The 24092-nt window shown below is 40.0% G+C and overlaps 1 protein-coding gene across 9 annotated transcripts in view; it reads left to right on the forward strand.

The window, feature by feature from the left end:
• Positions 1–24092, forward strand: part of ARHGEF7 (Rho guanine nucleotide exchange factor 7) — a 120527-nt gene that overhangs the window by 61346 nt on the left and 35089 nt on the right. For 8 of the 9 annotated variants that reach the window (XM_080605402.1, XM_080605404.1, XM_080605407.1 and 5 more), the window contains 4 exons: positions 4141–4235; positions 4535–4630; positions 12647–12769; positions 23157–23295. In XM_080605402.1, coding sequence (XP_080461528.1) covers positions 4141–4235; positions 4535–4630; positions 12647–12769; positions 23157–23295 — 453 coding nt within the window. Of the gene's footprint in view, positions 1–618; positions 3049–4140; positions 4236–4534; positions 4631–12646; positions 12770–23156; positions 23296–24092 lie in introns of those variants that run through there. The other variant, XM_080605410.1, reaches the window with a different exon arrangement.

A 24092-nucleotide genomic window follows, 5' to 3' on the forward strand; every position in this document is an offset into this window, starting at 1 on the left:
TATTTTAGTTTAAAGAATGAGAGGTTGCTATAGCATGCAGTTTTTTTTTCAGAGAGGTAAGAATTTATTGCTGTTTTCAAAACCTAAATTAGGATAGCTGGCATCTACGTCTTAAAAAATAAGTGCTTGCAATGGCAATATAACTAGAAGATAATGATTTTAAGTAATTATTAAATACATAGTGATATTTATATATAGGTTAATGTTCAAACAGTTTAAATTGTGAGTTGAGGTTTTGTTCTGTTTTGCAATGTCAGCTGCAACTTTAGCTTCTTATAGCTGATCCTTCTCACAGACGTGGGACTTCCCTTCGCTTGATGTTTTATCATCAGTCTGCACTGATAACAAAATTGAGCCCAGGCTAAGGCAAGACCATGGTAGTTCCTAATAAACCTGTGGCAACTGTAGCTGAAAGTTTGTAGCTTGAGTTAGAGTTAAAAGCTGTGTTAAAGTCTCTCTTGACATGTTTTGGGACTGGTTTGCTAGAACTCTTTGCTACTTTTAAGTTGTGACTGTATTCCTCCATATGTATACCTCATGATTATTTATCCCTGTCTTTCCTAGGGAGAGATTTGTGGTGCAGGCAGCAGCTGTGGGTGCGTTGGTCAGTCTGAGGACAAAGAATCAAAAGGCAGTACAGAGGAAGCTCAGGAAAGGGTAGGGGAGGCTCTGCTAATCTCCCCTTGTGGGGAGATAACTGCATAGGCTAATGGCACAGTGCATTTAATGAAGATGAGACTGCTTTCACCACTTTATTTTGTTCTTTACCCGCTTGTAAGCATGTTCTATGTTTGTGGATTCACATAGCTCCATCTGAAGTTTGTAATACAAACTAGATGTTTATGTCAGTGTGCTTTATTAGCTGCTCCTTGCACTAGGTGTTGCAGAGAGTACAGGGCACATTTGCTTGTTAATCCCTTGAGAGTTTAAAACGTGGTGTCCCAAATAAAAATGTTACCTCGGCTTACAAGGCAATTACCTGGAGGTTAAGTAGCTGTTTTAAAATCAGGTAACGAAACGGGCAACTTTCTCCACAGTGTGAGCATTTGGATGACTTTATTTTTCATGTAAGTATTTGATAGGTGATTGAAAACAGAGCATGCCTTTTGAGGTCACACTTTTCAAGTTGGATCAAGTGTTTTTGTTTATCAAAGCTCATGAAAAATTTTGAGGAGCCTTGAGATACGGAATGCTTTTGTGCTGATTTACATTGGCCTTCTTGAGGGCCTGTTTTGAAGGATAGTCTCTGATTTTTGTGATTGAAGAAAATTATGCATTGATCGCTGTAGTGCTGAATGTGATGTTTCAGCTGCGTGCCTTACTACTTGCATAAAGTGGGAATGTACTACAGGATCGTGCCCGAGTGTAGCTGTGAAATCTGCCTCTTCTCCCTCTGTGGAAGGTGATCAGCTTTGTGTAGGTCACTTACATCCATTTTTGGGTGGTAGCTTTTGCCGTAGGGAGATGACTAGGGTTTTGTGTGACGGAACTGTTAACCATGCTTGAATTTTCCATGCCTTGTGATTGCGAGAGCTTGTGCTCTCTGAGCTCGGTTTTCTGTGCCTGCCATTCATCAGTGTTAGGGATTGTAAAAAGCTGCCACTTCAATGCTGCTCTTTTGGTACCCAGCCTTGTCTGTGCAAATGTTGTGGTGGAGTTGTGGAAACAAGGTCTTGGAGGTCTCATGGGGTCCTGCAGCAGCCAGAACACGCAGAAAGCAGGAAAGGGAAGAAAGGTGATTATCAGAGCTCGCGGGCGAGTTGTGGATATGAGGAATGTAAGGGTGCTCTGGTGCCAAAATACTGAGTTACGACACTGAGCACTTATCGCTTCAAAGCGTAACCCAAACGTTTTATCCTCATAGCTTCTTCGTGAGGTAGGTAAGTCAAGCTGGAAGGATGCGAGAGGTCACAAACTGATGTTTTAGAACTATGTAAGCAAGATTATTCTTCTTAAAAACGTTTTCAAAGAATGTTGTATGGAGTGGGAAACTGTGCTTGTAAAAAAGGGAAATAGGTTTAACTTCTTTTAAGAGGCATTTAAAGCTATGTGCATGTCTAAAGTACTGTGCAATGCTGTGAACTCCTAGAATAATATAAAGCAGTATCTAGTGCTGTGTATATAGGCTTTGTAGCATAGTTTTATTTAGTTGCATTCATTTTCTTTATTCCAGTAACTTACCAGGTTGCTGCTTTTACTTTTGAAGTTTCCTCATTCTTTTTTCCCCATCCTTTAAGTCTTTTTCCTCCAATCTTTTACATGTTCCCAAGAAAACCCTTGAATAAAAATCCAGATAAGGAGAGGAAAATAATTGAGTTTTGAAACATGAAACAACTTTCATTTCAGCCTCTTCAGACAGCTGTTTAATAGCAAAGGATGGAAAATACTCTTTGAGAAAAAGGATTTGCCCTTCAAGATCCCTAGCATTTTTTTTCCCTGTCTTTGGATGTTTTCTGATAGTGTTCAGTGCTTTGTCAATATATTACATTTTCGTCCTTGGTTTTGTCTCCTTTTCCTAACCAATGGCTATATAATGACTTCTGGCTGGGAGATTTTTGTAGGAAAAGCAATGTTGGAGAAGATTCATCGTACATTTAGTTTTGAACTTTATGGATCCTAAGTACTTACATGTTTCCTTTTGAACAACTGACTTTTTTGTATTGTATTTGTGTTAGAAAGTGGGATTTTAATTTGTTTTATGATCAGTGCAAATATGGATTTAGTTTTTTTGGTTCCCTCTGGTCTAAATGGTAAAGGTTTTTAGCTTTTTTAAATAAAATGTGCACCCATATTGTATTTTATGCTGAAGTTTTCTATTTAACAGCTATAGCTTTCTCTGTGACATTCTTCTGTCATCATGTTTAGCAGAGAATGGAGACATTTTAATCTTCGGTTCAGATTTCCAACAAAAGAATGAACTCAAAAGTGGTCTCTCTCTTTCTCCAAATGAATAGAACCATTCAAGGAATAAGCAGAATCAATGACACCAATGAAAGGAACAGTGAATTCTTCATTGACATACTGAACTATTTAAAGTTATTTCATCAGGTTTGCATTTAGGAATGAATGGCTTTTTTTATTTCCTAAGAAAGAGTATTGACTAGAACAGTGAATAATGCACTCAATTACAGTCGTTACTATAAATGCTGAAATGAGATATTACTGCAGGCTTGACAAATATGGCATGTACCAAAATGAAAAGGTTTCTGGTGTGGCTTATGAGCAATAAATTACAAAAAGTTTTCGAAGCTTACTCTGTCCTGTGAACTGCATTTAATTCTGACGATTCCCCTGCTAGATCATTAACTTCTTGAAGACAAAAACTAATTTATTGCTAGAAGCATGGTAGAATTTGATGTGAATATGTTGGAGGATATCTTAAAGCAGACTGCTTGGAGATGGCCCAGTAAAATGCTTCCTTGTACATAGTTGGGAGTATTCCAGTTGTTTGATTTATATTCAGCCAAAAAGCAAGTGTGCTGTATCTTATAAACTTGTAATTTTCTTGTGGTAGCGTATGTTACTGCACTCATAGTTGAAGCTTAGGCGTCCCCATTTAAAAAGAACGCAACGAGGCTAAGAATTTTGCTAAGTAAAGGCAACGGTTATCTGGTATTTATAAATCTGACCTTTTCGCTATCTGAATAAGTGAACACTTAACCAGCAAGATAAGTTGTTCTGCGTTGTAACTGAGACTGAGAAAACAACGCTCATTGTTTGTTTCTTTTACAACTTCTAATGTGTTTTACTATTCTCTGCACTTTGAGTGTTTTGCAGTACACAGGAGGAATAACTACTCCTTGCTAGGGAAGAACACTCTCCCTTTACTTTTATATATAGTATAGCTCCCTTTACTTTTACAATAAAAATTTGCTTTAGCATAATGTATTTCTGTTAACACTTTTTGTTATGTGACTGAAGGATGGCTTGCGTGTGTATGAGTGTATATTTTCCTGGGAGTTTCATAAATACATAGTATTTAATGCTTTTCTCTCGATGCTATATTTTTTAATACAGGAACCTTCTTCTAAATTTACCCCATGCTAAGTAATTTTTTTGTATGTTTTAAAACTGTTAACAGGTTGAACCTTTTGAAGTATCTCTTAAAAAATACCAATTAGCAATTGTCATTTATTGTAGGTGCTACAAAATATATTAGAAACAGAAAACGAATACGCTAAGGAGCTACAGACAATGCTTTCAAACTACCTGCGACCATTACAAGCTAGTGAAAAGTATGTGAGTTTGTTTTGGCTTTTAAAATAAGGCTGAAGATCATTTGGGAACTGGGGAGGGTTTATGTGGTTGAAAATTCAGTTTTAGTGATAATGTATGTTTCCTTGTGTGGACTGTGAGATCTTTGAGGCAGGGATTCCTGCTTCAGGTTTCTTTTATTCTGCTTGATTGCTGACTAGGACAGGCTGATCTTGATCAAAGAAGCTAAGAAGCTTTTTTTTAAAGGCTGTAAGTTTTATTAAAGCACAATTAGTCAATAACTGCAAACCTAAACACCTTTTATTTACCTTGGCTCCAGGTTAAACTCAGCAAACACTTCATACTTAATGGGAAACCTGGAAGAAATAAGTTCTTTCCAACAAATGCTTGTACAGTCTTTAGAAGAATGCACCAAGTAAGTACAATGCATAGCAGATACTGTAAAATTCTAACAAGCAAATATTATTACTTCTCTTGTTGTGCATGTTAATGTTTGAGATGAAACTTTGTTCCTCTTTTTGTAACTATAGCTGCCACAGCAAAAAAGTGTTAGGTGTTTGGATAATCACTGCTTGCTCACACAGATAGATATTGGCCCTAGAATGCAATTGCAGAGGTAGCGATTTTTGAAATAGTTTGGAAACAATTTATAAATATCCATGAACTGCATGTCAGTGGGAAGGTGGGTAAAAAGTGGTGGTTTTTATTTTGGAGGCTGGAATTTTTAGGTGATCAGGAGAATAAGAGAATGAAGGGAACTTACGCTGTGATGGAACAGGGGAGGCTGGGGGAAGTGACTTGGATGAAGGACTCAGAGGGAGATTTTGCTTAATATTTTTTGGTCTTCAACAGTGGTAGTCACCAACATGTGCTGGGAGAGGCACGTAGGATAGGCAGAAATAACAAGCTAAATAAAAAAATCAGTCATGATGCCTGTACTGTACCATATAAGAAGCATGAAGCAGAGAGAGAGCAAGAAGGGAAAGAAGAATGAGAGAACCTGTTTTCCTTCCATAGGTTAGGTGAATGGTGGTTGAATATTTTTTAGCTTGTACCTCTGCACTTTGGGGGTGCAAGAAAGGAGGTCAGCATCACATTTGATTGTCCTAACAGTTTTCTACTGTTGGAACTACATTTTCAGTGGAGTTTCTGTTCTTAACCTTGGTTGTATCCTTTGCATAGAATCACAGAATGATTTGGATTAGAAGGGATCTTAAAGATCATCTTGTTCCACCCCTCCTGCCACAGGCAGGGACAACAACCCCAACTCCCTCGGCCTGTCCTCATAGGAGAGGTGCTCCAGCTGTGATCACCTTTGTTGCCCTCCTCTGGACTCGCTGTAATACACCCAAGTCCTTCTTGTGCTGGGGGCCCCAGAGCTGAACGCAGGGCTCCAGGTGGGGTCTCACAGGAGCAGAGCAGAGGGGGAGAATCACCTCCCTCACCCTGCTGGCCACACTGCTTTGGATGCAGCCCAGGATGTGGCTGGCTTTCTGGGCTGCAAGCGCACATTGACAGCTGATGTCAAGTTTCTCATCAACCAGCACCTCCAGATCCTTCTCCTCAGGGCTGCTCTCAATCCATTCTCCATCCAATCTGTGTTTGTGTCTGGGATTGCCCTGGCCCAGATGCAGGACCTTGCACTAGGCCGTGTTGAATTTCATGAGGTTCGCACAGGCCCACCTCTCAAGCCTGCCCAGGTCCCTCTGGATGGCATCCCTTCCTTCCTGCGTGCTGACCGCACCACACAGCTTGGCGTCAACGGTAAACTTGCTGAGGGTGCACTCAATCCCACTGTCCATGTCACCAGCAGAGATGTTAAACAGCACCGTTCCCTGTACCAACCCCTCAGGAACACCACTCACTACTGATCTCCACTCAGACATTGAGCTGTTGACTGCAACTCTTGCAACCATCCAGCCAGGTCCTTACCCACCAAGTCGTCCATCCATCAAGTCCATGTCTCTCCAATTTAAAGACAAGGATATCATAGGGGACAGTGTCAAATGCTTTGCATGAATCCAGGTAGTTGATGTCAGTTCTTTTTCCTTGCTTGTGTTCTTCTTTTGTCTGACCATGTGGTGACCTAATGTGGCTGCTAATCCAAATTTGCTTGTTTTCTGCCAAATTAATCATTTGAATTGCTACTGAGAGTTGAGACAAGCTTCAGCCTGTGCAGGGGAACTAACTACTGGGAGTACTTGGCTGTGAGTAGGAGAGAATGTGTTGGATGGAGGAGAAAACACCTATTTTGGCAGCAGTGATCTTCTAGATGAGCTCTGTGTGTTGTGTTTTGACTTCTCCCTCCTCTGTTCCTCTGAGCTGCTCCATGTTAAGAGGAAGCTTTTGTGATGACAAAGTGTAAGCCGTGTCTCCTCTAGACACTAATTTATGTCTGGGTTTGTTGCTGACTTTGGATCTCATGTCCCCCTGCCATCTGGCTTCTCTCCCTCTCTTCAGTCTCTAGACAGCATAGACTGGAGAGAACGGAAAGGATGGTGTAGCAAAGATAACTTTTAGCAGTGCGATAGAGACATTCTTGAAGTGGCCTTTCTTCCATGCTGTGTTTGAATGAGAAGGGTATTCTTTTTGGCAAGTTTAAACTTAAGACTTGACTAGCTAAGTGGTGTCTGAATCCCTGAGAGTGACAGTCCCTTTCCTAATGGCCTTTGTTTTTTCTTCGTGGGAAGTGAAATATTACTGTGTAACAAGTTAGGAAACATAATGGATTGTAGTAGGTGGGCAAAGAAAGCGATACCTCAGGATTACTGAAGGGTTACTACAAATATTTTGTATTATTTCCTTTCTGTAAATACGCTGGCCATGCCAAGTTATATTTTCAGTTTAATTTTCATTGTAGCATATTGACTTGAGCATCCAGCTTCCTCCTGTTTTGAATCTAATCCATGATAATTCCCATCATGCAGAAGAACGCCTGCCCTGCTGTCTTGTTTTTTGTCGTTTTGCCATGTTTTTTTGGCTGGTGAACCTGTTCTATAAACTCAGAGCAGCTCCCAGGCTGAAAATAGATTTATCATTTTATTTTATTTTTGGCAGAGAGCTAGCAGTTCCATCATTCAGGCACTTCAAGTTGCAGCATCCGGTGTGATGTTTTTTCAGACTTGACATGTCACGATGACCAAGCGCAGATGTGCTGCCAGTTGTGGTGCTGCCAGCCTGCGTAGCTTGACAAACTCCTGCTCTTGTGCCTGGGAGTTGAATATTGGTTGAGTTCCACACCCCACTCGAGTCAGTTTGTCATTTCAGTTATCTCTTAATAAATCCTTGTGTGTGAAACTTTCTGATGCTTTTTCTCTTCTTGTCTGCGCTGTGTTGCCTTATTTAATCCTCATTTTGTTAAACACTGGTTGATTTCAAAGCACATAATGCTGTAGTGCTTTTTTTTTTTGGTGTGTTCTGAGGGAGGGAGTTGTTAGGGTGCTGTTTGATTTTTATGTGCCACACTTCCCTCCTCCTGCCCTGGCCACGTTCCCAAACCCGAGAGCTCCTCTGGTGCACTGCTGTAGGTTTGTCCTCTTTGAGCTTGTCCAGGTTGGCCTCCACTGCAGTATAACCACGGTGCTCCTGTGGACTGCTCCATCTGTCGTAGTCCTGGGAGCATTTCTTGTCTGGCTGCCCGGATGCTGGGGACCGCCAGACAGATGCTTTGGGGTTACATCTGCCTTCATAATTTCTTTTTGTCATTTAGCAAACAAAAAAGGTGAAGCAAGTCTAAGTAGCACTGAGTAGGGATCTTCTCACTGATCTGCTTCAGAAGAACATATCTTCGCTGATCAGCTTCAAGTGCACTTAGTTTTGGTGGATGGAAAAGAGCAGTAAGAGGCAAGGCAGGGAGACGCTGCTGGAGTCATGAGTTACAAAAAAGAGGATTTCTGATTGTAAAACAGAGCAAGAGAGCTCCGGTCTCTTGAAGGCAGAAAGCGATCCAGTGCTTTAGAGCTCTTTCCAGATCTGTGATCCAGTGCCAGCTCTCGGTTCTGCTGTGGTTCACACAGCACAGGAGGGTCCGAACAGACAACTTCAGCCATCTCTCTCTGTTTATCTAAGTGATCTCCAGTTTTGAAGTATTCCTCTATAGATATCTTTGTAGCAGGAGATTGAACAGATGTCTCCTGCTCTAAAAGAATTCTTCTGCTCACCCGGGAGTAGAAGCTGTCAGTCTGTGGCTGTAATTCTCAATAAGGGAAGGCAGGTCGTCTGGTGGACTGTGAATAAATCGAATAGAGCCTCAGTTTGTGAAAATAGTAGCTCAGAAAGCTGTGAGGCTTCTTCCTTATTTCAGCAGCTCTGTTAACTGTGAAGCCTTGGGAGATGGCGTAATCTTGTGTTGCTTTTGCAAACTGCATCCTTTGAAGTCGTCAGCCACAGAGGTCCTGTAACCATTTTTGCAGACCTTCAGTTGTTCTTGAAGTTCTCAGCTACCAGCTTTAAGTTCAAAACATTCCCTGTATAATTCCTCAATTCTGTTTTTTTATTATTTTTGGTGGAAATGGAGGAGGACAGAAAATGCTGCCCAGATGACTGAAAATTTCCAGTTTTTGATCGGCTCTGCAGGTGAATGTATAGGGACCAGGGACATAGGTGACACTACACAATGCTTTTCTGGTAACCGCAGTGACGTGAGCTTTAGGCACAGCTGAATTCAACCTGGCAAAAAGAAAGCACACGTACAGCATGCAATACTGATTACGTTGTTATCTACATTTGCTGACTTTGTGTTAGAAGTTGCCAGATTCATCAGAGTTTCCACAGCCTTTACCAGAATGTTGTAAATGTCGGTAACATGAAAACTAAGGTAAATTTCTTCAGAGTACACAGGATGTAATTATTCTGTAATGCCACTATTTCTTTGTTGGCTGCCACTGTAGCTTTCTTCAGTCCCGTTATGCTCACTGGTGTTGATCAGGTTCTTAAAGCAAGTGTGACTGAGCCACAAGGTCATCTCTTTCTTACTGTTCTCAGATGTTCTTGTGATGGGAGCGCACTCTAAGCCTGAGGAAACAAAGCTGGTAGCTATCAGATACAACTCCACCAAACTGCTGATCTGTTAGAGAACGTAGGTGCAGTTGTAGGATGATGGTGCCTGTACCGTGCGTACAACAGCAGAGACTTTATCATTCTCTAGTTCTGTAAATGAAATTAAAACATGTCTTTGGCCTTTTTATAGCTGAAGTTATCACCGTTCTTTAAATATATCTCTATAAAAATATACGTAATACGTGTATATATACTTGTGATTCCTTTTTAATTAAGGTATCAAATATGAGAATATTATTGAGATGTCAACTTCAGAATACATTATAAAACTATGCTCTTTATTGAATTTGAAGGCATTAATTACCAGAAGGTTTATATGGTGTGGTGACAGGCATTAAATTGTTGTTTTTCAGGCAGTTAAAGGAGATGCACATAACTTATTAATTACTCCTGTGAAATTAGTAGAATACTCTCAACTAATGCGCGTAGTTAAAAGTCAAAGGGAATGAGTCGCCACCCCCTCATAAAGTCTGTTAATTATCTTAATTCAGCAAAGAATCTGTGGCATAAAGTTACAATGCATGTGTAACATTTGAGAGAGAATAATGTCAATCTTTCATTCTCCTAAAAGAGCGGCGGTCAGAGGAGACACAGATGTCTCCTTGATGCAAGCAGCCATAACTCACTTCTTTTCCCCAGGCGCCACGCTGTGAAGAGACAACTTAACCGTTTGCAGCGGTTGTTTACTGGGGCCTCTGACTATTTAATACTGAGCTGTATGCCCCGAGCACGTCTTCAGTCTGAGGCTTGTGCTGTCTCTATTGCTTGAAGAATGTGGTGTTAGCTCATGCTTACATTTATTGAAGGAGACTAGCTGCTAGACGGGAAATCCTGCTAGGGTGGCCCTATGAATAGCCTTCCCTCTGTGCTGGGGAATGCCCCGTTGTTCCTGAAATGCCTCCAGAAGCGGCATTGTGTCAGAATTTAATCTTTTTTTCAAGAGAGATAATTATCAGAGGGTAAAATATGGGCCCTAGCTTTTAACGTAAGGAGAGCCGACAATGTGGTCAGTGCATCTGGCATGGCGTGCCAGCTGGGTATTCAGTGGTTGGTTTGGGGATACCTGCAGTGATGGCGTTCTCAGATAAGGAAACGTCTTTCCCTTGCCTCTCAGTTTGAACATCTCTACAGTCAGTTTTGGTTTCACAGAGGTGAGGTCTTCCCACACCATACAGAGGGAGTGAACAGCTTAGTAGGGCTTAATGTTTTGCAGTTTGGGGCCTATTTTGGGGGGATGAACTCCTGAAGTTTAACTACTGTAAAAGAAGTGGAGGAGTGGGACAAGACAAGTGTATTTCAGCGGGATTAGTACATTCCCTGTTTAGAGGAGTGGCTGTCCTGAGAGCCTGAGCAGATCTTTTGTACTAGAGTTCACCGGATCATCTATCGCTTTTTAAGAGGGAGTGTACTACAAACTGATATTTAGAAATGTTACGAACACGTTCAGGACAATAAATTCTTCTTTTCAACATAAAACCAGTATTTTATCTGAGAGAATTGTCGGAACTATTGTCAGCATGAAAGGACCTGCCTCTGCCAACAGTGTGTCTATTGGGTATTTACCGAGGGCTCGCTTAGTTTCAGAGCAGTGTGAAATACTGGATTCAAGAGTAGTTAAATGCGTAACAGGAGCAGCAAAAGCTGCTGTTTGCTTTAGCCTGTTTGCGAGATGAGACAAAGACTTGGCATATTTACGTTAGGAAACACAATATTTGTGCAAGAAACGGAAATGTCTGAAGGAAGTTAAAGCATTTTGCCTCCTTGCGTATGTTGTACACGGGTTTTAGGTATATCGTGGACAAACACAGCCTAGGACTGCTGAAAACTTTGCCCGGTCTTCTGGGTAAGTTCAGCGTGGGTTATGCAATCAGCAACTGGCTGTATAACCTGCTTCTGAGGAGGCTTAGTCTTTCAATTGGGGGTTGCTCAATAGAAAATAGGGTTTCACCTGTTCCAGCACCCTTACGTGCTCGTTAGTCCAATTTATTCCTTTGCACATAGAAAATAATCTAGTATGGATGTTTTTATGAATAGCTCTAAGAATGACGTGGTAGTAGTAAGGGAGCATGACTACTTCCCATCAGTTTGTGTGCAACTTGAGGAATAATTCAGATTTCTAAAAAGTGAGTTTTTTTCTTCTACATACGAAGTATGCACCTTAAGGAGATACTAAATAAGTTAATGACAGCTCTCATAATCTTACTCTTAATTTTGCTGTTTATACAGATGCAAAATCAAAATTCAGGCTTTCTGCTGCTTGTACAGGTTCTCAGCTGGTGTCACACAGCCATTGTCAGATGTTTATAATCCTGATATTTTCTTACTGCAATTACATGAGTCTGCTAAAATCTTTTGAAAACCATGCTGTGTATTCATATTATTTTTCTTCCTGCTCCCATCGCTCACGTGGAAAAAAATGCATACGTAGCCTTCAGACAAGCCTGGTCAAAACTGATTCTGTTCCCAAGACTGTGTGAAAATAACCTGTTCTTCTAAATGCTGCTTCACTTGTTGAGTCATCTTTTTGTTTTGTTTTTGTTTTTGGCCAGAGTAACTGAGGCTACTGTTACTTACTTGACCAAAAAAAACCCAAAAACCTCTTATGCACAGAATTGTTTTTTGAAAGCCTAAAGTGAATTTGTCCTTCACTGTTTAGCAGACGTGGTTCATTCTAGCATGGAAGATGAATAAAACACAAGTTACAGAAACTATTTCTCTATCAGTGGTGGTAAAGCAGCACTTTTGCCCTGGTTGCAAACTAATATAAATGTGCTTTATGGCCTTGAAAAGCAAGACGAATGATTGTGTAAAAACTATCTGTAATTGCACAGTAACTGTCTGTTTGTGCTATCAGAACTTAATAGGTTACTTTCATGAATATTTTAAGCATGTTGTTGGTATTGGTGGAGGGTAGAGGGAGAGAATGCTATTGCTTACTCTGTCCTGTTTTGCTAAAGTGCTGAATGCTGATTTTGAGACTTGGCATAGTGTAGGTATGTGGATAGTAACCAGTAGGTACATTCATTAAAAATCAAGCTCCTAAACAATGTGTTAGTTCTTGAAAAAGGCTGACCAAATGAATGTCTTAGGAATATATACCATGTTATGCCTACACTGTGATCTTATAAGCAGGCCTGACAGTTACAGGGCTGAAGCTGTAAAGAAGGAAGAGAAGGCTGTTGTTTGCTGGTCAGTGACCATAGAAAACCACCTGTTTGTTTATATAATTCATGTTATGTATATTATTTTTTATATTACATTTTTATATTTTTTAAAAAAGATGCTCATTAAGAATATACACTGCCTTGTCAAGCTGTAATTTATTTCTTTGGTTTGTATTACTGTTGTTTCATCTTTATTACTCTATTTTTAGGTTGCCTGAAGCTCAGCAGAGGGTTGGAGGATGTTTTCTAAATTTGATGCCACAAATGAAAAGCTTATACCTTGCATACTGTGCCAATCATCCATCAGCAGTAAATGTTCTCACAGAACACAGGTATGTTTACCTTGTAGTCTGTAGATTTTTTTTTCATTTTTTTTATATGTTTGAAACAAAAACCACGGCACAAAGCTGTTTGATGCAGTCATGGCCAGCCTGTCACTTTTGACAGCTTCTTATCAACTGAGATAATTTTATCACTTATGGAGCACGTGCTGGACTTTAGATATGTAAAACAAACTGTAGTTATTATCATCTTCATTTTAAGAATGTCAGGATAAAGTCTGCTGAATATGGCATAATTGACATGATTACTAGAAGGCTTTTTATACAGTTGGCTGATTGTAACTTAGCCCTGTAAAAGCCTGTGTGTGTGTTAGTATGTACTGAATTTTGTAATGGTATAACCTTAGGTCAATTTTGAGTGATAGAGAGGAGCACGAGCTTTTCAAGTTCACAAAACTGGTATCTCCTTTATAAAAGATGTAGGATTCTGAGTTAACATTGCAGAGGTTGCACAGCTTTGGGACTGACCTCGAATTTGTATAGAAGATACCCAGCATCACACTGAGGAAAGAGCATCAAGGCCAGAATTTGATTTTAAATCTGCTTGCATAAAATTTCCCTATAAATTCTCCTGATGAGCACATGCTGCAGCAGCTGTTAGCTTGGTGTTGTTTGTCTGCCTGTGTTGTCTGCCTATGGTGCAGGATGGAATCATGACCTTCTCTTTAAGGTTAGACATAGGACAAATTCTAGCATGATATCTGATTTTTGCTTTTTCTAGAATTTCTTGATGTTATGGACCAAAGACAAGATTCTTTAAATATTCTTAACTCTCCCTAAACAAAGAGGAGCATAATTGACTTGTTTTCTGTAACGTTAAGTTCTTCCAACTTGCATTTTATTTTAACAGCAACAGTTTGTGGCATATTTAGGACTCTTACTCATAACGGGGTAAATCAAAAAGCTTCCAGCTACTAAAGACTATGAACTATAGTTCGGGGATTGGAACTAGATGGTCTTTAAGGTCCCTTCCAACCTGAGCCATTCTATGAACTATTACTTATGTTAGTAAATCTTTTGTTCCCTTTGGAAAATAGAGCCACAAATTCACATTGCAGTTTAGGCTGAAAGAAGGTATTTTTAGTCAGACACAATAACAAATTAAAGTTAAACAAGACCAAAAGAAAAATAAAATCGAATTCCTTAGTGTTTTCTTTCAAATTGCCTGCTTCCAGTAGCATTATCTGTAAATGCTAAAATACTTAGGTGATTTAAGCCCACGGGTTTGTAATGCTCTTACGTTTAGATTTTGTTGTTGTTTGCGCTTTCGTGCTCTTTCTGTACAGAGGTCTGGGATTTAATCTGTAGATGGGAGATGGTAAGTGATAGCAAAGTAAACACCTACGTTTAAGATTTTGAGATATTTGTAAAGAATTATGTGGATTTTCAGAACTCTGGGAAAACAGAGGGAACGGGTATGTCTGAGAAACGGGTATTAAGAATATGAGAGAGGACAGTGAATTGTTCTGCAAATTGGGAAGATAAGTATTTCGTCTCTTCTGTGTTGCTTTGGGCATTGTTTGTCCTAAGCAAAAATCAGCTTCTGGTCTATAAAGTCAGCCTGCTGTCAAGCCCTGGTGGAGTCAATATAAGTATCATAGAGCAATTAAGTAATTCAGATGTGGGAGGAGGTTCAAAGCAATTGCATTGTTCATAAAAGATAGCTCAAGGGGGAGATAAGTTCTGATAAACAGCTTTCTGTTTAATGCTATTGTCTTGTAAGGCATGAGTCAACAGAAGTGAATCCTGTTTTTTTTAAATTACCCCTATTTTATTATTCTGAGCCCTTCAGTTTTGCTGAATGCCATTGCTGTAGGTAGCAAGTGGCTCAGCTGAGAATTCTGCTTCAGGCAGCTGCTGTGAAGAAATGGGAAAGTGGCTTTGAGCAATTCTAAGCCTTTTCGTCTCAGAATACAAGAAACCTTTTAATTACAGTATTTTAAATATAGAGAGAAAAAGCCACTTTTGCTTGGAATACAGTGATTAAGGACGTGGGGAAAAGGAAAACACTCAGAACTGTCTCCTTGTTTAATTAGTTGAAATGGTTTTATTATGCGAAAGCATCTCTCATAAACTTTAATGTAAAAATTACCGTGAGGTTTGAAGATTGTCATGACTGCAATAGTAACAAAACGACCACGTTGCAGTTAATACTAGATCAGTATTGAAATGAGATTTTCTCAGAGTTCTCAAAGATTGGTTTAGACTTTCAAGAAATTATGATGATTTGTTGGCTGTTTCTACGGAATAGTTACGTGCTTTAATACCAACAGACACATGGCAGAGAAATAGACATTCGATTTCTTAGATTTGAGCATCAAGTTTCTAACAGCTGCACTTTTCAGTAGTGTTTTAGAGTGAGGGAAATGGAACTGTCTGCAGTGGTTCAGTTTAGAATATAAATTTTTGCTGTCTAAATCAGATTATTTCTTGCCATGAACTCTGTGCACTTCGTAAACTGACAACATGCCTTAACTGTGCTTCTGAAACGTGTCGTACAGAAAAAAACTAGCAGGTCATTTTAAAGTCAGGCTCTTATATCATAAAATTAGTAATTTCTGCAGTTTATTAAGCTTGCTTGCTTTTCCCGGGAATGTTATCAACAAAAATGAAACAAAACAAAACCAAATCTGGATTGTTGCCCTAGGTGAGACTTCAGAATTTTTACCTCTATTTTCTTTTTTCTTTTTTATTCTGTATAATATACTTGCTTTGTTACTGCATTTTTAAGGTCACTGACTAAAAACAACTCAAAGGGAATTGGCTATTATTTTGAAGCATTAACTGTGCTGTTTCTTTAGCCAGTTGGATCACTGTAACATCAAAATTACTGTAAGTAGTCATCTGGCTTGATGGAATATTGCATATATAAAGGTTTTATGTCATTTTCTGAAACATCAGGCATGCTCTTTGAGCAGTGTTGTAGTACCTGTTAAGAGGTCCTTGCTAGCTGGTGAAGAGTCTGTAAGTATACTTATGAACTGATGACCCTGACCTATTCAGAATTATTTTGAACTTGTATTGAAAAGCCTTTTTTGGAAAGGAGTTTTGTAGAATCGACTTTGTGCAGTGGTATTTGGGATAGGGCTGGAGATTTAAAAGGGGCATTCAGTGGGAGTGTGACTTTTCCCCTATGCCACTCAGTGTGGATGCCAGCCTGATGTTTCCTGCTTCTGTTCTGTCATTTGCTTCTTGGTCATGTGTAAAAGCAACATGGGTAGTCTTCATCAGTTAGTACAAAATAAGGCATGTGCCGATGTGTGCGTGTATGGTGTGTACATATATATTCATGTGTGTATAAATAAAAATGGTGAAAAGTGTTGATTTTAGTATTACTGCATGAATAAGCTTTTTAATTTTCAAATGTTCAAAGCTACAAACATCCTTAATTTCCTGAAGTTTACTGTTAATAGTAAAACTACTGAAGTAAATACCGATAAAGAGACCTGCGTGAGTATGCAGAAATGGGAATAAAACCTTGTACAGCCCATACCAGGAGTTCAGGTTCCAGAGCTAAATGTTTTTTGAGGTTGTATTTGGGTCTGACAATAAGAACAACAACAGAAGTCTTCTGCTGTGTTATTTCTTTTAAATTTGGAGCATTGTGAGCAGATCGTCTTACTTGATTCCAGTTGTGTCACTCTAAGTTTTATACAGGTGTTAGAGCAGCTACTGAGCATAATTTCTCCAGTTTTGTACAATTTGAAATTTTGTAGGCTCTTTTTGTTTGAGGAATTGGGTCAGAGCTGTTGCATGTTTTTTTTTCCAGAACTAACATTCTTCCAGTTTGAAAGACTCAAGGAAAAATGACAATTATTTAACATACTTAGGTCTGTCACCTTGACGTGTAATCGTGTCTTAAGCCACTGGCTAGAGCTTAAGAGGTGGAGCTCACCAGGTGTAGCTGAGTGGTGACTCTGGCTGAGATCAGTGTTTTGATTGTTTCCATTGCTGTCTCTTGGCTCATTCTTCATGGTCCCTTCTCCAGTAGTGACTGTAGTGCCCCTGTATGTGATCCCTGTTTTCTTTACTTCATTCCCTAACAGTCACACCTCTTTGGCAGTGTTGTATGAGATTTCAGTCCCATAGTTCTGCTTGAAGATCCCAGTTCAAGTCCAAGGGTAGATGATCCAATGCAATAATACCATACTATTTTTGGAGAGAATTGTGCAGTACTGTCTCAAGGGCACAGCGTTTAGTTGAAGCAGCATTGTTTGCCATTTGAGTTTCTGACCTTAGAAGTATGCTTGCCTTCCAGTAAGAGAAGAAACAGGATGAACAACCTAAGGCATGAAAGAAAGAATTTTCCTCAAACCAATTAAAACAAACAAACAAAAAAAAACAGTCGAATACAAAGGACAGAAATGGATAATTGCAGAGGAGAAAGGAGTCTCAGGAACTTGAGGTGTTACTACCCCTGGCAGACATCAGAAACTGTAAAGTTCAGTGCAAGAGGAAAGTCCAGCAAAGAAAAAGAAGAGGCATCAGCTAGGACTGGGAATGTATGCAGACTATATCCAAAATGACAAGGGAGAAGATAATTTAAGTATAGAACTACCTGAAAGGTGAATAACAATGAGGGGGTGGTGGTCTAAAAGTCAGTGGGGTGTTGAGTTCTTCTTAAAAAAAAAATACAGAGTATAGACCCAAAGTAATCAGTATTAAATATGTGATTATTGGGGGGAGAGAGGCTTTTAAGCTTTTTGAATTTTATTTAAAATAAACATGGCATTGTTTAAACAAAATGTAAGAAAAATGTTTCTAAAAGAAAAAACTGATTTGCTCAAAAAGTAGCCAAAAGTCAGTAATGTTGGTTGCTTTTATTTTGCAAAACAAGTGTTGAGCCAGTTTTCAGCTGGAAGAATAGCTGGAAGCTATTTGCAAAACTTCACTTGTTCAAATATTACTTTTGCTAGATTCTTCAGCTTTCTTAGATAACATATCCCAAGCATATTCTGCATTTGCATCACGGACCTAGCAGTCTGGATAAAGTTTCTGGAGCTGAAACATTACAATTACTCCGAGTAACTGGAGCGTGGAATACAGATCAGCTTGAGTCAGAAAACCCTTTGTGCCTCCCCCACTTTTGTGCATCCCTGAGCCTGCAAGTGTGCAGGCTGATGTCATACGCGGAGCAGCAGTCCCCGAGTGAGCAGCTCGACTGGGAAGGTTAGCACTAGGAAATTAAAAGCTGCAGTCGAGGGGTTGCTGAGGCAAGCTGTGCCACGACGCTCTCAAAATGCGGTGCCTGTGTGCAGTCCTCAGACCCCTCAGCAACGATAGCTCCTGTTCCATCTATTACAAACAGAGACCTACTTCAGAAGTGTAAGTTGTGAATTCAAACATTTATTTTAGTTCCTGAATGTGTGTTCCTCCAGTTTAAATGACTTCGGGTTTTTTTGCTTTCTGTTACTGTAGGCACATCTGAACTTGTTTTATTCCCTCTCCCCAATCTGACTTGCAGCTTTTAGAGGCAGCTGTGCTAAGAAAGATTTGAATATGTTAATGTGGCTTAAAGACACTTTTTGTAGTGACTTCTAAAATAACTTCTGCTGTGAACTAACTTTAGTTGGGAGAAGTGGGAGAACTCTTCAGCTAGAGCTTTTGTGGGTAAATGAAGCACAGTGCTTTTGTATGCTTCTCTGCTTTTTATTCTGTAAAATGACGCAAGTAGTGAATTGAAATCTCATCTGCTTCTTTCTGAAAAGGTACTTACATAGGCAGTTGTGACTGAGTTGATGATTTAACTGTTCAAAAGTTTTTCAGACAAATCGATATATTATTTTTTCTGTTTTTTTAAAAAACAATATCCAGTTTAGTTCTGGGGCAGAGCTTTATTTTAGCATGTACTGACTAGGAAAGTGGTACTTGTAAGCACTGGTTGAAATTGTGACATGAAAGAGCCATTGTCTTTGTCAAAGCAGCTGTGCTCTTAAGCTAACAACAGTGATTTTTTTTTTAAGCTGCTATTAATTAAGAAACAGTTGTGAACTGTTGTCATATTCAAACAGTGTTCTAACCCACCCATATTGTATTGAAAGGAAACCTTTCCATTACGTTTGTGTTTTATTTGCCCTTTATGAATAAACGAAGGACATTCACTTTGAGCTAAAGTAATGTCCGTTTTGCCAAATAGTTTTTGTTCTCGAAGCTGCGGAGGTAGCAGGTTGGTTTAGCTTGAGCAGCCTGGTAGCAGGGGCTGCACCATGACGCTGCTTGAACAATATTTTTGCTCCTATTGTGTTGTGTGTGTGTGTGCCTGTGTTCATGCTGGAGTTTGAACAAGCTAGCATGTCGAAACTTGTCAGGGCGACGTATAGAAGTGTATGAAAGAAAACATTGTCCTCCTGGGAATGTTGGGAGGAAAACTACGTAATTCGGTTTTAATTACACCTATTAACACTGCGCTGTTTAAAAGGCTTCCTGATGATGCCATTGTTAAGCGTGTTTCTCAGGACGTTGTGTACACTTCAAGAGAGCCGAGGTTTAAACTTGCTCTGTGGGTTCTCACACTGTGATTAAGTGAAACCGAGGAGATAAACAGCAAAGTGTCCTATGTTGGAGAGCAGCGACTAGCGTGGCAACTGCTGTAACCTTGCATAAGGACAGAGTGTTTTCAGTTAAAGACAGGACTTGCAGAGAAGACAGAGGAAAAAAGACAGCATGTTTCTTTGTATTTTTTTTTGTCAGGTTGCAAAGTAGTGGATTCTCTGCAGTGAGCTTTTCCCGGTTTTCTGACACATCTGTTTCACAATGCCAGGCTTGGGAAGAAAAGGGACGGTGGTGATGAAAATCAGCGTGAATGTGGGTGGAATGGATTTGGTAACCATAGTGTTCCTCCTATTGTGGAGGCATTAAATAATAAAAATAATTAAAAGAAGAAAACAAATGCATTGTGTTAGGGGATAGCTCAGCAAATGCCATTTATGTAATGCATTTGTATGCACACAGCAGCATGGAGATGGCCAAAGTAATTAGGGATGGGGATTTTTGTGTCTTTGCAATCTAAAGCTGAAAATCAGCATTGCTGAGAACAATGTTGAATTGAATGGCCTGCGGTATTCATGGTTGGCATGTACTGTAAAACATACTGGCATTTCGGAGAAGAAAAGTTGTGTGGACGTGTATGGATTGTGCTGCCTGAAATGGGAAAGGATAGCCGATAACGAGAAAGGAAATAGTTTGTACAGTTAGGCTGTAGGGGCTGCGTATCTGGCTGAAGCAAACAATGCAAAGAATGAACATTTCCTTCCTGTTAGTTCTTGTAGCATTACCTTTAGTGTCTGTCACTGAAAAAAGCCGTAGGTGAAGGTTCTTGTCAAGTACCATATGTACCCTATGGTGCTGACGTGAATTTGGGATGCTTACAGGGAGAATTAATTAACAACAAAGAAAGCAGTGGTGTACACGTGATCAATGCCATATACAGAGCAAATTGAAATTTTAAACCATTGAATGTTTCGTGACAGAAGGGCCTTCACATGTGAGCTTTGCTAAAGCTTTGTGTGGAAGTTGGCTGCTGTGCCCTCATTTGTCCATCCTGTCACCCTGCTGGAAACAGCCGCATCCCCTTAGTGGATCCCCTTAGCTGCATCCCTCCCCAGTGCAACTTGAGGCCATTCCCTCTAGTCTTTTCACTAGTTACCTGTGAGAAGAGGCCGACCCCCAGCTCCCCACACCTTCCTTTCAGGTAGTTGTAGGGAGCAATAAGGTCACCCCTGAGCCTCCTCTTCCTCAGACTAAACAACCCCAGCTCCCTCACAGGACTTGTGCTCCAGGCTCCGGACATGCTCCAGGGCCTCGATGTTCTTGTACTGAGGGACCCAAATTAGCCTAAATCCTGGATGAACAAGTAGCTGGTAACACTGTAAACCAACCTAAGTGTGAGTAGAAAGCCTTAGTTCATGGAGGTGCCACCAGAATCAGTCATCAAATTGTAAAATTGATGCAATTTTTATGCAGAGTAAGGGCTGTTCATAAGAAAGCTTAAGGCAAATAGGTCTTGAGGATCTAGATATTCGGTGGGCAGCTTTTCTTCTGAAATCTAAACCGAAGCCAGGAAAGTACTCAGGCTTATCTGTGTTGCTTTATAATAATCTTCCACACGATTTACTGTAGGAGAGGTTTTTCAATGAGTTTCAATTTTGGCTAAAAGCTGACCGAGTCACAGGCTGATTTCGGGAGGCCTGGAGTTGCTGATACACCCTGATCGAGAGGGGTGGGGAAGGGAGGTCTGCCTCCTGGAGCTGTGGCGTTCTCAGGTGTGCTGAACCCTTCCCTCTGCGTCTTCGTGATGCAAAGCAGGTGTTGGGAAACTCCTTCCCGTCTGCTTTCTTGGCTGTGCTGGTCCGGAACAGCAGAAGCGCACACATGCGCTGAGAAGGGCCTGGGCCGAGCGTGAAACTCTCTGAAGGAGGTGGTATTAAGGTTATGCCCTCCCTGGCAATACAGAAGCAGTATTGAATGTAATTAAACGAGATAGTGTAAGTAAATACCACTTAGCTAATGTGAAGATAAGTAAAAATTGGAGTTATTTCTATGGAGGAGTGCTTTCTGTTCTATGAAGCTGGGGAAACTCTTAGCAGCCAGGAGGAGGGAGATCTAGGTAGGATGATGCATAAAGCGCTTGCATGAGGTGGGAAAGACTCAGTTCATGTTCTTGGCTTGCCTTTTTTCATCTATTCAGACAAATGGCACTAATAAACAAACTCTTAAGTTGTTCTGAAATCAGAAGGGATCGAGAGGGTGGACAGGCAGGGTCTCTTTTGTCTTAATCTGTGATTTTATGTAGCACACCTCGCTGATACTTCAACAAGTGTATTTTGGTGTGTTATGGCAGTGTCCTATCAGTGTCCTTTTTATAGGGAAACTGAACAGATCAAATTTGCTTTCATTTCTGCATGTAAAATATGACACTGTTTCCAAAGTTTGGAGGTACTTGCCCTTTCCAAATGTTACCTAGGTTTAGATTTTTGTTAATGGGGCCATAGTATACAAGTAAGTATTCCTCCTTTCTTGATTTTTGATGTTTTACTGTTACTGAAAATAACAAATCTAGTGGCTGGCAGAGGCTTCCTTTGAAAAATGAGACTATGTCAACAACCAGTGAAGTGAAAAATATTGTAAGTCATGACTTTTGGGGACATACTGTTGTTAATCACCTGAAAGTAAAGATTTTTGGCATAACTTAGCGTGGAATTTGTGTGTCACATAAGAATATAACAATTGCTCAAAACATGAACAACCTCATCTACAGATGTCTAGGATGACATAGGTTGAACGCAAAAAGATTATTTTACTAAGTGGCTTTCTGAATTTTCTTTATTTAGATTTTGTCTTCAGGATCACATGTACTTCTGCAACACGTGTGTTTTAAAGCCTGGAAATAAGTCCAGGTGCTGCTGGGCTTCCTTTCCCTAAAGAGAAGGCTGATTTTATTCCTGGCCATTTAAACTCTTGGAAAATCTCATCCTGGACCTTAGTTTTCTGAAGTATTTGCTTTTTAAGGAAGCTGAGAATGTAGATATTGTAAGCTTCCTTGATAGCAAAGTCAGCATAAATTCCTATGAGCGTCAAGCTGAAGGGCTGTGCTGCAAAAGAGTTCTCGGAAATGATCCAAGTATGGAAAGCTGTGGATAGGGGATGTAGCAGTTCATGATACTTGGAGCGTGTGGGTTTCTTAAACCAACCTTGTTGTCAAAACAAGCGCGTTGTATAATTATACCGTCTGTGAAACCCTGGCTCCTATGAGGATAGACTGCACACCAATTACTTCTGCTGTGGTCTACCATTGGTGTGGCTGCTGGTTAGCTGGTCAGTAGCCCCTGGGATGCATGATACGAGGTCATTAAGTGCCTAAGTGTGGGAGGAAGAAGGTTCTAAAACATTCTGTGCATTCGCATTAGTGCTTGCCACCTTAAAAACAGCAATGCCCACCTGACTGAGTGTGGAGCTGTTCTCTAGTTTACTCCTGGGAATTACCTTTTTAAACCACCTCTAAGGTCAGATGTCTTTTTACTAGAATAAAGAGGTAAGTAATAAAATATTGTGCAAAGGCTTTATTCTATGACTTTTGCTTGAAAGGGGTAGCATTTAGGAGCTGTCTCTGATCATCAGTTGCCTAGAGTGGTGGGTGCAATTCCATTTCTGCTCCCTGGATTAATGGTGGACACCGGATTGACAAGTGTCTTTCTGCATTAAACAAAATACAGGAGCAAACTGATGTCAGCACTTACGTTATACTTAATTTTGATTTATTTGGCGTTTTGTTTTACTAGCAGAATTCATTGCAGGTGAAAGCCTGAAGTGAAGAATCTAATGCACTTCTAATTGTTTTGGTAACTTGATTTTAATTTGCTTAAATATCTTGTGTGCACAGTGAGGACCTAGGAGAATTCATGGAGATGAAAGGTGCCAACAGCCCTGGGATCCTTGTACTGACCACAGGCCTCAGCAAACCTTTTATGCGTCTGGATAAATACCCCACGTTACTCAAAGAACTTGAAAGGCACATGGAGGTATATCTTATCAGCATTTATGTTCCAGCTTAATGATGATTTGACAACAATTATTTTAAAGGTACATGTCAAACATGATGGGACCCAAAATTATCTTTGTTTCCTCTTCCTTCAGCCTTCTAAAATACAGGCTGCAATAGTTTGAAACGGTGCAGTAAACTTCCTGCAAAAGCTAAATGTTTACAGTAAAGCTAGCCAGAGAAGCTAACCTTCACTCCTAGAACAGCCTTGCACAGGCTTTGGTTGACTCGATGTTGAGTTCATCTCCTGCACACAACTTGAGGCTACTTTATCTTGTAGGAGTGCTGCTTCTCATCTTAGGACCTCAACCTGTTGGACACTTCACCTTGACTTCTACTGAACACTGTCCCAAAATGATCTTTCCAATGGGGGAAGGTGTTTGAGGAGCTACTGTTTCTGCATTTGCATTTTATAGGTTAGATTTGTGGGGTGTGAAGGAGGGAGAGAAATAGAAGGCATATGGGTCTTCGTTATGTCACATGGTTTGTCAGTCAGTGACAACAAGACATGCTAAGCTGTAAGGAATGTGTTTTTTGTGACAAAGAAAGGTAACATGACAAATAAAACCCTTTAAAATGAACACTTTCCTATTAGGATTTCAAGTTGGAAAGCAATTTCCTTTGTCCAATAGTTCCTGTAAAATTTTCTTGGTTCTATTTTAGGCATAAGTAGCAAAGTTGTAAATGGCATTTTACTTTTATTACAAGAAAGATGACTAGTTTTTGATATAAGAGTAAGAAAGCTGTGAAAAGAGAGTAGGTAGATCTAAAAGCTTT

This window comes from Anser brachyrhynchus, assembly GCF_964034855.1.
Source record: "Anser brachyrhynchus genome assembly, chromosome: 1".
Classification (NCBI taxonomy): domain Eukaryota; kingdom Metazoa; phylum Chordata; class Aves; order Anseriformes; family Anatidae; genus Anser; species Anser brachyrhynchus.